The sequence below is a fragment of the Desmodus rotundus genome, chromosome X, assembly GCF_022682495.2.
Source record: "Desmodus rotundus isolate HL8 chromosome X, HLdesRot8A.1, whole genome shotgun sequence".
Classification (NCBI taxonomy): domain Eukaryota; kingdom Metazoa; phylum Chordata; class Mammalia; order Chiroptera; family Phyllostomidae; genus Desmodus; species Desmodus rotundus.
In genome coordinates, this window is record NC_071400.1 from 18,186,580 (window position 1) to 18,199,398 (window position 12,819).

Here is a 12,819-nt window from a genome sequence, read left to right on the forward strand (position 1 = left end):
CAGAGGATGTGCAGCAAGATGGTGGCTGGCAGAGCGGGCAGTCCCACATTCGACTGTGGATAAACCAGGAGGAACAACTGGGGAGTGAGACAGACCATGCAACCCAGGGCTCCAGCGCTGGGCAAATAAAGCCTCAAAACCTCTGGGTGTAAAAACCTGTGGGGGTTGCAGCAGCAGGAGAAACTACCAGTCTCTTAGAAGAGTCCAATGGAGGGGCCACAGGTTCCTACAACGTATACAAGCCCACCCATCCAGGAGGAATCAGCAACCAGGCCAGCACCGAAAGGGATGTGATTTGCTTGTGGGAAGTGGGGGAAGTGACTGAAAGTGGGGCAAGAGCCTACCAAGCAGCATTGTTCCCTCTCAGACTACTCCCCCACATACAGCGCCACAACACAGCAATGCAGATTGCCCTGCGCTGGCAAATACCTAAAGCTCCAGCCATTACTATGTAACAGGTACGCTGAGACAAAGAAATATGGCCCAAATGAAAGAACAGATAAAAGCTCCAGAGGAAGAACTAAGCAATGAGGGGATAGACAATCTATCAGATGCAAAGGTCAAAACACTGGTAATTAGGATGCCTACAGAAATGAGTACAGCCTCAAAATAAAGGAATAAGTGAAGGCTATGCAAAGTGAAGTAAAGAAAAATATACAGGAAACCTGCAGTGAAGGGAAGGAAACTGGGACTCAAATTAACAGTTTGGAGGAAAAGGAAGAAAAAAACATTCAACCAGAACAGAAAGAATAAACAAGAATTCAAAAAATGAGGAGAGGCTTCAGAACCTCTGGGACAACTTTGACCATTGCAACATCTGAGTCATAGGGGTGCCAGAAGGAGAAGAGGAAGAGCAAGAAATTGAAAACTTATTTGAACAAATAATTAAGGAGAACTTCCCCAATCCAGCAATGGAAATAGACTTCCAGGAAGTCCAGGAAGCTCAGAGAGTCGCAAACAATTTGGACTCAAAGAGGAGCACACCAAGACACATCATAATTAAACTGCTGAGATGAAAGATAAGGAGAGAATCTTAAAAGCAGCAAGAGGAAAGGAGACAGTTACCTACAAAGGACTTCCCATAAGACTATCAGCTGATTTCTTAAAAGAAACCTTGCAGGTAAGACAGGGCAGGAAAGAATTATTCAAAGTAATGAAAAGCAAGGACTTACATCCAAGATTACTCTATCCAGCAAAGCTATCATTTAGAATGGAAGGGCAGATAATGTGCTTCCAAGATTAGGTCAAGTTAAAGGAGTTCATCATCACCAAGCCTTTATTATGTGAAATGTTAAAGGGACTTATCTTTAAAAAAGATCAAAACTATGTAAAATGACAGTAAAATGACAACAAACTCACAACTATCACCAACTGAACCTGAAAAACAAAACAAAAACAAACTAAGCAAACAACTAGAACAGAAACAGAGTCACAGAAATGGAGATCACATGGAGGGTTATCAGCGGGGTGGGGGGTGGGGGGAGGAGAATGGAAGGAAAGGTACAGGGAATAAGTAGCATAAATGGTAGACACAAAATAGACAGGGGGAGGTTAAGAATAGTATAGGAAATGGAGAAGCCAAAGAACTTATATGTATGACCCATGGACATGAACTAGAGGGGAGAATGCTGGAGGAAGGGAGTGCAGGGTAGAGGGGAATACAGGGGACAAAAAAACAAGACAACTGTAATAGCATAATCAATAAAATATACTTAAAAATAAAAAATGAAAATAAAATAGTGACACTAAATTTTAGCAGCTATAAGCATCACTTGGGTCAGTACTTTTGGTTACTACTTTGTATAGTAAATAAAATAAAAGCAAGTTTTAGGTCTTAGCCACAGGCCAGCTCTTCCCAACACTTCTGTAACCAGAAACCATGCTTAATTTACTAGAGTCCTCTGAGGATTTAAATAGCACATGGAGAGAGTGGAACAGTGTATGCTATTTCAACTTTCAAAAGGTTTGGCAAGGTTTTAAACCCAAAGCTGTTTTTAAAAAATTGAGTCATCATGGAATTGGGGAGAAGTGTTTAGTCCTGGTTCCTTATCGATGGCTTGGAGATAAGAAATCAAAAATAGAGCTAAAGGGACACTCTTCTGAATGGCAGAAAATAATATAGTAGGGCTACAAGAAATCAGGTGTGGGACAAATTTGATTTAATATTTATAAATGAGTTGGAAGAGGGAGTATAGTACAAAATCCCTAAATTCCAATGAAGATAATGATCTTCAGGAAGATGTTTATTTTGTAGAAGTGGACATAAAAGTGGCCAGGAAGCTTTAGTATGAACAAGGGTCCAAAAAATGTGTGTAGGGAGACATTTCTTAAATTTATTTCAGAAGATTTATAATGATCCTTACCTTCTTTTCTGTGAATAGGGTATCTGCTTCAGGCATCAGTAGGTAAAACCAAAGAGAAGATGGAGTTAGTGGTGTCATCAGAGGGAGATTATATTTAAACAGACAACATTATATGAACGTAAAAAAAAAAAAAAGGAGACTATGTGGCTGGTGTGGCTCAGTGGATTGAGCAGCGGCCTGCGGACCAAAGATCACAGGTTCAATTCCCAGTCATAGCACATGCCTGGGTTGTGGGCTGGGTCTCCAGTAAAGGGCACATGAGAGGCAACCACACCTCTCTCCGTCCCTTCCCCTCTCTCTAAAAATAAATAAAATCTTTTTAAAAACTACTAAAAATAAATTTTAAAAAGGAGACTAATAGTAAGCCAGTTCCCACCAAACATTCATTATATGTATTACATTTAATACAGCCCCCAAGGGCAATTGATATTTAGTGGTTGGTGATTTGTGTATTTGCTAACTTTCAAAGTTAAATAAGATGAATATGTTAGGCTACCATTTTAGAAGAAATGCGATTAGATATTCTCTTCAACTTGACTACGAAATATTTTCCTTTTCAGAGGATGACTTTTAATCATAAAAGTCAGAACTAGATTTCCTGATCTCCTCTGCTACCATACATGTTTTTCAAAACATGTCCTTAAAATTGGCAGATACATTTTGTCTTGGAAGGGAAAACCTAACAGAATCAGATCAATATGAAGTTGTGAGATTTTCACAAATAAAGAGACACTGAAGTCTGCCCTATCAATCTCACAGTGTCCTTGAGCTTCTGCCCAAATGAGCTGAGTGATATGAAACTGTTTTGTAAAGTGCTATACCCAAATGCAGTAGTATTAATTATTCATTGTACGTCATAATTTGAGATTAGAAATGTAAATTGATTAAATTCTAGGAACTTATCCTTTACATTCTTGCAAATGTGCAGATTGGTATATAAGAATGTACTTTGCATCATTGTTTATTTTAACAAAATATTAGAAATAACTGAATTGTTCATCAGTAAAGGGTTAGGTAAATAATGACAGAGCCATACAGAGGAATAAAAAAAATAACAACAAGGAAGTTCTTTATATTCTGACATGAAAATAATGTATATTAACTAATAAAAAGCTGCAAATCAGTATGACTAGTATGATTCCAACTTTGGTTAATATTACATGTTAATATATGTATGTGAAAAGCCCTAGAAGAATACATATCTAGCTGTTAACCATGGTTCTGTCTTCAAAGTGTAGGATGATGGGGAGACTTTTACTTGATGCTTTAGTTCTGTGTTGTTTGAATTGTTTACAATGCACATTATTATTTTTGTAATAAAAATAAAAATTTATTCTTAACTTAACTGACTACCCTATTTTAATTGAAAAAAATGTATAGCCCTGGCTAGTGTAGCTCAGTGGATTGAGCACCAGCCTGAGAACCAAAGGATGGCTGGGTCGATTCCCAGTCAGGGCACATGCCTGGGTTGTGGGCCAGGTCCCTAATAGGGGACATGTGAGAGGCAACTACACACTGATGTTTCTCTCCCTCTCTCTCCCTCCCTCCCCTCTCTCTAAAAAGAAATACATAAAATCTTTTTAAAAAATGTATAAAGTAAGGGCAAATTTATATTGCAAATTGCTTGGGATAGCCTCCTGAAAAGAAACCCAGGTACAAGTCCTGCCAGAAATTGTGGGAGAAGCAATTGGAGAAGAAAGAGAGGTAAAGAACATGCAAGAGTCTTTGTCCTTCAAATGAGGGGAAAGCACATTCAGACTTGAGGCCTTTCCTGTCCCTGGCCAAGACGCAGGGCCTCCCTTAGCATAGCTCTTATCACTCTGCATTGCAATTGGCCCTTACTCTTCTGGACTATGCACTTGACTGAGAGCACAATAAAGGCTTTCTCTGCCATGTTCATTGTTGTGTCTCCAACACCTAGGGGGGAAAATAAGATGTTGAATGAATGTTTGTTGGCTGTTAAATGAGTGTTCTCTACTGTGAAGAGACTCTATCTAGAGTGATTTACTTTTGCACTGTGGGGTCGTTCCATGGTTTAAAAGGCTGAAGAGAGCTTGAAGTCAGCTTGACCACTGGTACCAAATACAGTCAGCTTTCACTTTGCTTCAAACTCTCTTGTGACAAACCTTTTCTTTACTTTCACCTTTCCAGATACAGCCAAAAGGCCGCAAGGAATGGAATGAAAAATCAGTTCAACCTCCATGAGCTGAAAATGAAGGGTCCTGAGCCAGTGGTCAGTCAAATAATTGACAAGCTGAAGCACATCAACCAGGTATGTGGAACTATATTCAATACGAATGAAAGCGGCACAAAAGTGAGGGATGGATGATGTCCATTGTGCAAAGCTGTATTTTGCATTTTTTGGAAAGGCGGTCATTGTTCATTTTCTTCAAAGTTTCTCTCTGCTAAAAATAACTTTCGACCCTCGTTTTTCACCCTACTTTTAAATCATAAAGATTATATTGTAATATTAGAGAAAGCTTGGAAAATCGACAGAAAAATGTTTTTCACGATGGCATTAGTGTATCCCAACTCAGACTTTTTCCATAATTGGAAGTATACAAGTGATTTACAGTTTTTAAAATTTACACTGTATTGGAAACACTTTATCTTGTTGCCACAAATCTTCCAATAAATCATTTTTGTGGCCATAAGATTCCTTTAAGTGTTTATCATAATTAATTGTCTGCTTTTCTGCACATTCAGATCACTTCAACCTTTTTACCATCACAAATAAAGCTTCCTCTTCATATACAATGCCTTCTCCTCATCTTAGATCATTTCCTTAAAATACTGGAGTTACTGAGTTAAAAGATGTAAGCATTTTTATGTGTATTTCTAAATTGCTTTGCAATGGGGATGTACTGGCTTTCACTGCCACCCGGAAGATGTGAGAGGACCAGCTTCACTGTGTCTGTAGCAACTTTTGATTCACTGCCACCCACAGAGACGCCCACAGATTCCCTTGACCTATGCGCAGAGTTTTCCCTCTCATGAGTTTAGTAGCTAAGACAGAAATAGAAGTTAGTTGTACCATCTGCTTGTGATTGCTTTGTGGCCACAACAAAAAAAAATGCCACCATATACCAGAGTGACAGTGTTTTTGCCCCATGATGCATGGGTGGGAGGGCCCTGGCACCACTGACTTCTATTTGTAGCCTAAGAAGAACTTAATGAAGCTAAAATCCTCATGCAAGGACAGAGGTTTCTGTGTGAAAATGTTGGCATGATTTTGTTTTATAATATGAAGTATAGCAGTGAAATTTCTGTGGTTCTTAGAAAATGTTTAGAAAGGCGCTCTAAATAGCAGCATATTTCACTGCAGATGGCGTTGTGAAAGTATTTACAGCACACTTGGGTGTGACTCCTCCAGTGCCTAATAAAGTGCTCCGTACTCAGCGAGCACTTAATAAATAGTAGTTACTGCTGCTAAGCACATGATAATGGCAGTATGTGCATAATTAATCTTTCCCATGAACTCACAACCTCACCAAGTTCTGTAAAGCCTGGTTAGATATAGTACGATTATTTCAAAATGCATCTCTGAAGGATTCAGAGCACAATGTAAATCACTAATGGCTGAACTGAGGGCATTGTATGTTTCACCTGGGGAAAATGGCGGTATTCATCCTCTAAATTATTTCCAAATTACCTCAAACCAATTTTGTCTGGTGGCTCCGCTCACTTGACTAGACCTAGTATTGATGAGGCCAAAATCTCAGGGTCCATCACTGTGCCCAAAATGCTAAGTGAAGAATACTGTCAACAGAGCTATTTGGTGAACAGACCTTAAGGGATACCCACTATGTGTTCAGCCAGGTACCAGGAAGTTTGAGGGTTTAAAACAAGTCTATTCCTGTGTTTTCACAGCTTTCTTGGAGGGGAAGCATAAGCGTAGAAAGTGCTGAAATACAAATAAGTAAATAAATATAAATAAAGATGATAAAGAGCTAGAACAGTGATGCTGCTCATCAGTTTTGGGTTGTTTGCTTAGGGCTAAGGTGGACTAGTAAGAGAAGCACTCCAGAGAGAGGCAGGTGTTAAGATCTGCCATTGACAATGAGTAAGTAAAGACAAGCCGGGGAATGGCAGTCAAAAGAAAGATTAGACAAACACCTGTGAATGGACCCCCCCACAACCCTGGAAAAAGGGAAAGCTGCATCAGACACGGGCTTCTATGTGATCCAATGGTCACTAAAAATATTTATAGCAAGTCCTTTCAGCCAAGACTTAGTTAGATATTTGATGTTGATACTGTGGGAGACCATGCGATACAGGGGGAAGAATAGGGGATTAATGCATCTGACTTCAGGTGTAGCTCTTACTGGGTATATTACCTTGGGCAAATCACTCAAGCTTGCTGAGCTTTAGTTTCCTCATCTGTAGTACATAGAGATATCAACACAAGGTTATTGTAAGGATTAGAAAATATATTTTACATAGCCACACCCCCCATTATATAAAGTTCATATATACCATACTTAAATATGTAATATATTTTATATATTATATATACAAATATATGTAGGCACATGTGCATGAGAGGTAATAAGTGACAGTTAAGATGATTATAGTCAGAATTTTCTCTATAGGCAGGACCAGAGTTTGAAACAGAGCAAAATTCCAGTATTTTTTACCAGCATAATTCTCCCCCAATTTTATATGGTTGCAGATCCCTTTCATGCATCTCTTTATTTCTCTTTCATATTGTTTCCTTATTTCCCCATCCTGTAACTTCCAGCCACAAAAGCTTTTCAGCTTCATATTAGGGAGGTATACATTGTCAGAGTAGGAAAGGTCACAATTTACAACTTCTTTCTCTTACCTCTGTCCGTGAATGCGTGTGTGAACATTTTTTGTTCCCTTACAAATACAATTAAGTAACCAATTACTTCACATTGGTAGACCAGTTTTACCTGTTTAAGTTGAGCTATTAAAATTGGTTGGCTGCAAACACCCACATTGTTTTTTTTTTTCTCTCATCTGTGTTGCTTTCCAAAACCAAGATACATTTTTCTCAGATCTTCAATAAAATTTATATTTTGGTCATAAAGAAGAATGATGTGATGAGGATGATGGTGATGGTGATGATAAAGATAATATATTTATATTTGAGTAGCATTTAACCATATTTCAAAAGCAATTTTATGTCCTAAAAGTCTAACTGCTTGTATTGGGGAAAGTAGCCACCTTGGAAGTGTGTAAGATATACTACTGTCACTAATTCTTTTCAAGAACTCATTGTTACCCTTGGACACTATGTCATCCTCACCGCCCCCTGGGAGGTAAGTGATAAATAATGTTTGTTCCTTTTTACAGCTAGAGAAACTGAGGCAGAAAGCCATCACAGCTACGTGGGCATAGTGCCAAAACATCCAGTGAGTTCAGTTGAAAATCTCATCAATCATCCAGATGTTGTTTCCTATACACTGCCAAACATCTGGATTTACTGAATGCCTGACTAAATTGACCTAAAGTTTTAGTGATGGGAACATAGAATCAAGTTAACTTGCCCAAGTTCACATGTCCATGAGCGGTGAATCCAGGAGTATAATGTGATTTTTGTAAGCCCTTTACTTGGTGATGTATCTATTAAACTTCAGTAGAGTGTTCCAACATATATATTTATAAATACAGAGCTATTTCTATCTATGCTTGTATACCCATGTTTGTCCATCCACATGGGCTGTAGTTAGGCCATTTATGAGCACCTCCCAAAATAACTCTTCACTTTCTTCCATGGAAATTCTCAGCTGCCTACTTTCAGGTTATAGTTGCTGTTGATAGCACTGGAAATAATATACTCACTATGGGAATAAAGTAACATTATTTCCATATTGACAATCCCATCGTGTAATCTTGAGGGGATAGGTTCAGGGTCAGGCCCAAGGCCCCTTCCATGGGAAGGCCTGCAGGTGTGGAATGTCCTCCCCTCCTCCTTCCAAGCCAGAGTTCATGTGTAACATTCCCACGATTGGAAATGAGGACTTCTTTTTATTTTCTTTGCAGTTTCTAATTTGTTTGAGGATTTATTGTCTTGTATTAGGAGAGGAATTGAACTCCTTAAAGTCCTCAATGTCAGTATTGGAATTTGCAGGACCATATTCCTTTTTTAATTAAAAAGCTTAGTTTTGTTAGTCTTCTGCTCCAAGGCTCCTGCATGAAGACAAGGCCCCACAAATACCAAGAATGATCATGATACATTCTCACCCACATGATACTGTGGGCCATTTGTCTTCCAACCCTATTTTGTTTGGTAACATTTTCTCTCTGTGGAAGTTTGCTATTACTTAGTGCTAATTTAGCAGTCCCAAAACTGCTCTAGAAGTCACTGTTCACAAGGAAAATCTAGCTGTTTATTGTTTTTCTGCAGCTTCAGTTCAGGTTTAAATAAAATTCCAGAAATTGTTTCCCTGCCCATTGTAAACAGTTGACATGAGAGCAGTCAATACCTGCCCATTTGGCATCAGAGCTTTTCATTCAAAGTGGGATAAAGTCTCATCTGTGTGGGATGGTTGAAATGTCCTGCTGAATGGTGGAGGAGCAGACAAGATGGCCTCTTAAGATTCCTTCCAGTCATGTGATTCCATAATTTGTGGTCCAAGGTCAGGCATTAACCCAGCACCCTGTTGTGAACAAGTCTTGTGACTTTATTCTCTGCCCTGGCCCTCTTTTTAAAAGACCCTGTTCCCAGGTCACTCCTTTCTACTTTGTACCCTCTCATCATTTCAGAGATTATTCCTGTCCCACCAGTCTTCCAGCCTGGATAGATGGAACTTAAATTTCTCCTTCCCGCTACCCAGTTCTTCTGTTCTTCTGCCTTGTTCTCATTAGGCTATGAAAACATTATACTATAAAAACACATTTGCATTTATCACCCCTACGTTTCCCTCCTCCAGGGCCAGATCTTGTTAGTCATGTGACTCCAATGGAATAGTAATTCTACCATACATTTGCATAGCACAATTCAGTTGGTAAAGCTCTGTCATGTATACTAGAAAGATTGACCTTCACAAGGGATCTGAGAAGCAGATATTATTACCTACATTTGTCCCATGAAGAAACACTGGGCACGAGAAGGCTAAGTGACCTACAGATAGTAAGTGGTGGAACTATACCTAACGGGGCTACTGATTTCAGTGTCTGTGCTCTTTCCTTCGATACTAAAAAGACACGGCTCACCTTCTTATGATTAGCAACACCCATATATAAAAGATGTGCAGAAGCACAAATACCAGGCACTGCTTGATTTGTCTAGTGATATCCAAGTGCCTAAAACAGTAATTTCTATGTTCTTAAGCTCCAAAATCAGCAGCAAAGAAAGAACAAGCATGCTGTTTATTAAATGTCAATTGAAGATTCTTAGAAAACTAACTATCACACTGTATGATGTGGAAACAGAGGCACTCTGTGGCATGGATTTGAGTTATAGATGGCAGGCAATCTCTCTATTAGCTATCTCTAATTCATAAAATGATATTAAATGGTCAAAGAATATTAAAAAATGTAGAGCAGACAGTGGGATGTCTTCACTCCATCCCTGTTTGTGAACACCTGAAAAGTATTTTTAAAATTCCTGACAGGCTACTTTGGCATCATGAAAAGACACCATCTTTTGAAATAGAAGGTTAAAATTTTAAATAAGTTAGTTAGTAAAGTTGTTAAGTGCCAGAGAAGTACTCAAGACATTCCTTAGCATGTGATTAAAGAGAGAATCTTTAAACAAATTTCAGGCATGATTAAAAAAAATACTCCGAATCACTTTTCTCATAGTGTTCTCACAATAAAACCAGTGAGAATCAGACCTGGCAGGTGTGGCTCAGTGGATTGAGTGCTGGCCTGTGAACCAAAGGGTCACTGGTTTGATTTCCAGTCAGGCACATGCCTGGGTTATGGGCCAGGTCCCCAGTTGGGAACATGAGAAAGGCAGCCGATCTATGTTTCTCTCCCACATTGATGTTTTTATCCCTCCCCTCCTCCCTCCTTTTCCCTCTCTCTAAAAATAAATAAAATCTTTAAAAAAATAGTGACAATCATAAAACACTGTCCTGGTCCAATAGCTGCTAGAAAAGCCAACACTGATGTAAAATTTCTAAATAAAAGAAAAAATCTTCTGAGAGTCAAGTTTAAATGAAAGACTTTTCCAAATAGAATTATGTCTCAGTGTCTGTCACACTTCTTTATATATGAATAGCATGGCACGACTGTAATAATCACCATTTCCACATGCAGCCAGAATGTGCATGTGTATGTGCATGTGTGTGTAGATACTGTGTGAAAGACAGTATCTCAATGGCATGTTAACAAGGGCCAATGAATGACTTCTGAGTTACAAAAGGACAATGCATATTGGCCTTTAAATACCAGACTTAGATTCTGTAGAGCTAAACATTATTTCATGAAGTAAAAGGGAATTAGCTGATGCATTCCAAAACAGATTTATCATTTAAAAATCTTCTTTCATTTTGCTTAATAGCCTGAAAAATAATTACTATGTCTGGTGGCTTTGGGGAACATGTGTTTTTAATATCTAATCACCATGTACAGTTTAATAACACTGCACCAAGAATTCCCAAGTATTTCATATTAAATTTCTTGAACTATTTTCTATATTTAGAATATACAGGACCTGAGACACTTGGATTGGGTCATATATTTTAGTGCTTGCATGTTAATAAATTTCTCAAGATGAGTGAAGTGTGGTGAGCGAAGTTGTTGACAAGGGTGTTGTGGTAATCTTGATTTAACAGTGAAGAGAAATACATTATCTTTTTTACTGCAGTGTTGTACTCTTTCATGAATTTTGTTGTTGTTAGAAGTATTGGAAGTGTTAGCTATGGAAAGACAATTTCTACGTATGAAAAGTGAATTTTATTAAACTATAAAGGTCACCAGATTCACAGAGGTAAAAATGTATTTCAAAAATATCTATGAGAATTATAGGGTCTTATATTGTACTTATACTTACCTACTGGTAGAATGTAACACAATGTTTTTTAAATAAATGGTTAGAAATTGCTGCTCTTTACTGCCATAAACCTTTACTATAAGTATTATTTATTTTCAAGTACTATTTGAAAAATTCAGAAATAACTTTTCACCTAGATATATTTGTGAATATGTATTTTGCCTGTGGACTGTCAGCTCCTTAAGTCCATGATTATGCACATTGTTTTCTGTGTCCTATAGTACCTAACATATATATGTATATATAATGTTCTCAATATTTACAATATTTTATTGATCAATTCATTCAAAGATCTCAACCTTTGCTGCCCTCAATTTATTTCTAAATTTAGATTCAATTTAAGGCACTTTTTCCATTCAATATTAACTAGTTACTGTGATAAAGGAAGGGCTACATAAGTACAGAATTATAATTAGCAGAGTCCTTTAGGTTGCCGCATCCAGCCCTCCAGTCTTACAGATGAGGAAATTATGGCCAAGAGAGGGAAATGACTTGTCCAAAGTCATATTGCCAGTAAATGACAAAGCTGGGACTGCGAAATGAGCAGGTCAGTGTTCTGTAGGGCCATTGTGCTTCCAGAGGTTCTTGTGCGATACAAAACATGCTGGCGAACGTGCGAGCACATGTTCTCACACTGCACTTCCCATCATAGCACAGGACCCTTCCTGATCAGTTCACCTTCAGAACAAAAAGCAGTACAGCATGAGCCATGATCTTGTTAATCATTTGTCTCTTATTATGGATATTAACCAGTATTTGGTCACAACAAGTACACCTTGGTGCCTACCGCCTCATTAAACCCATTGAACAGTTGTTGCACACGGGTCAGGGGTGGAGGGTCGCTGCTGGGATCACCGAACCAAAAGCAGGCAGCGTCAGCAGGACCTGTTGCTCATGGACTTATACCCACTCACCATCTGACTTGGGCTTCTGCCACATTCAGGAACAGTCATCTTTTCACTCTCGTGTTCTGATCCCAACTCCTCCACCTTCCTGGACAACCTATAATAATCTATCTGATGCGTTGTCCCTCCTTCCAGTATGGCAGAATTACCATCATATTAGTCAGTGGGCTTATATGCCAGTTAGCTTAGCTTTTGTGGGCAGTGTACTCAGACTGTGTTCCATAGGGAGTAGAGAGGTGGGAGAGGTGCTGTGGGGTTGTTCTGAGTTTCCCATTCCTATTTTAACCAAAGCAGCTACATTTTAAAAATGTGCTTTACATATCAGTCTTTCACATAAGATTACACTTGAACAAAGGCTTCCAATCTGTAAAAGAATAAAAATCTTTGCCTGACTATGTGGCTCAGTGGGTTGTGCATCATTCCGCAAAGCGTAAGGTAGCCGACTTGATTCCCCATCATAGCATGTGCCTGGGTTGCAGATTCAGTCCCTGATCCGGGTGCATATGAGAAGCAACCAATCAATGTTTCTCTCTCACATGGATATTTCTCCCTCCCCTCTCTCCCTCCCTTCCCTTCTCTCTGA

At 38.7% G+C, this 12,819-nt stretch overlaps 1 protein-coding gene across 1 annotated transcript in view; it reads left to right on the forward strand.

Annotated features, from left to right (window-relative positions):
- The window catches only part of GPC3 (glypican 3), a 420,931-nt gene that overhangs the window by 315,796 nt on the left and 92,316 nt on the right, over positions 1-12,819 (forward strand). The window contains exon 6 of the mRNA XM_024566786.4: positions 4,515-4,635. Within this exon, the coding sequence (XP_024422554.2) occupies positions 4,515-4,635 (121 nt within the window). The remainder of the gene's footprint in view (positions 1-4,514; positions 4,636-12,819) is intronic.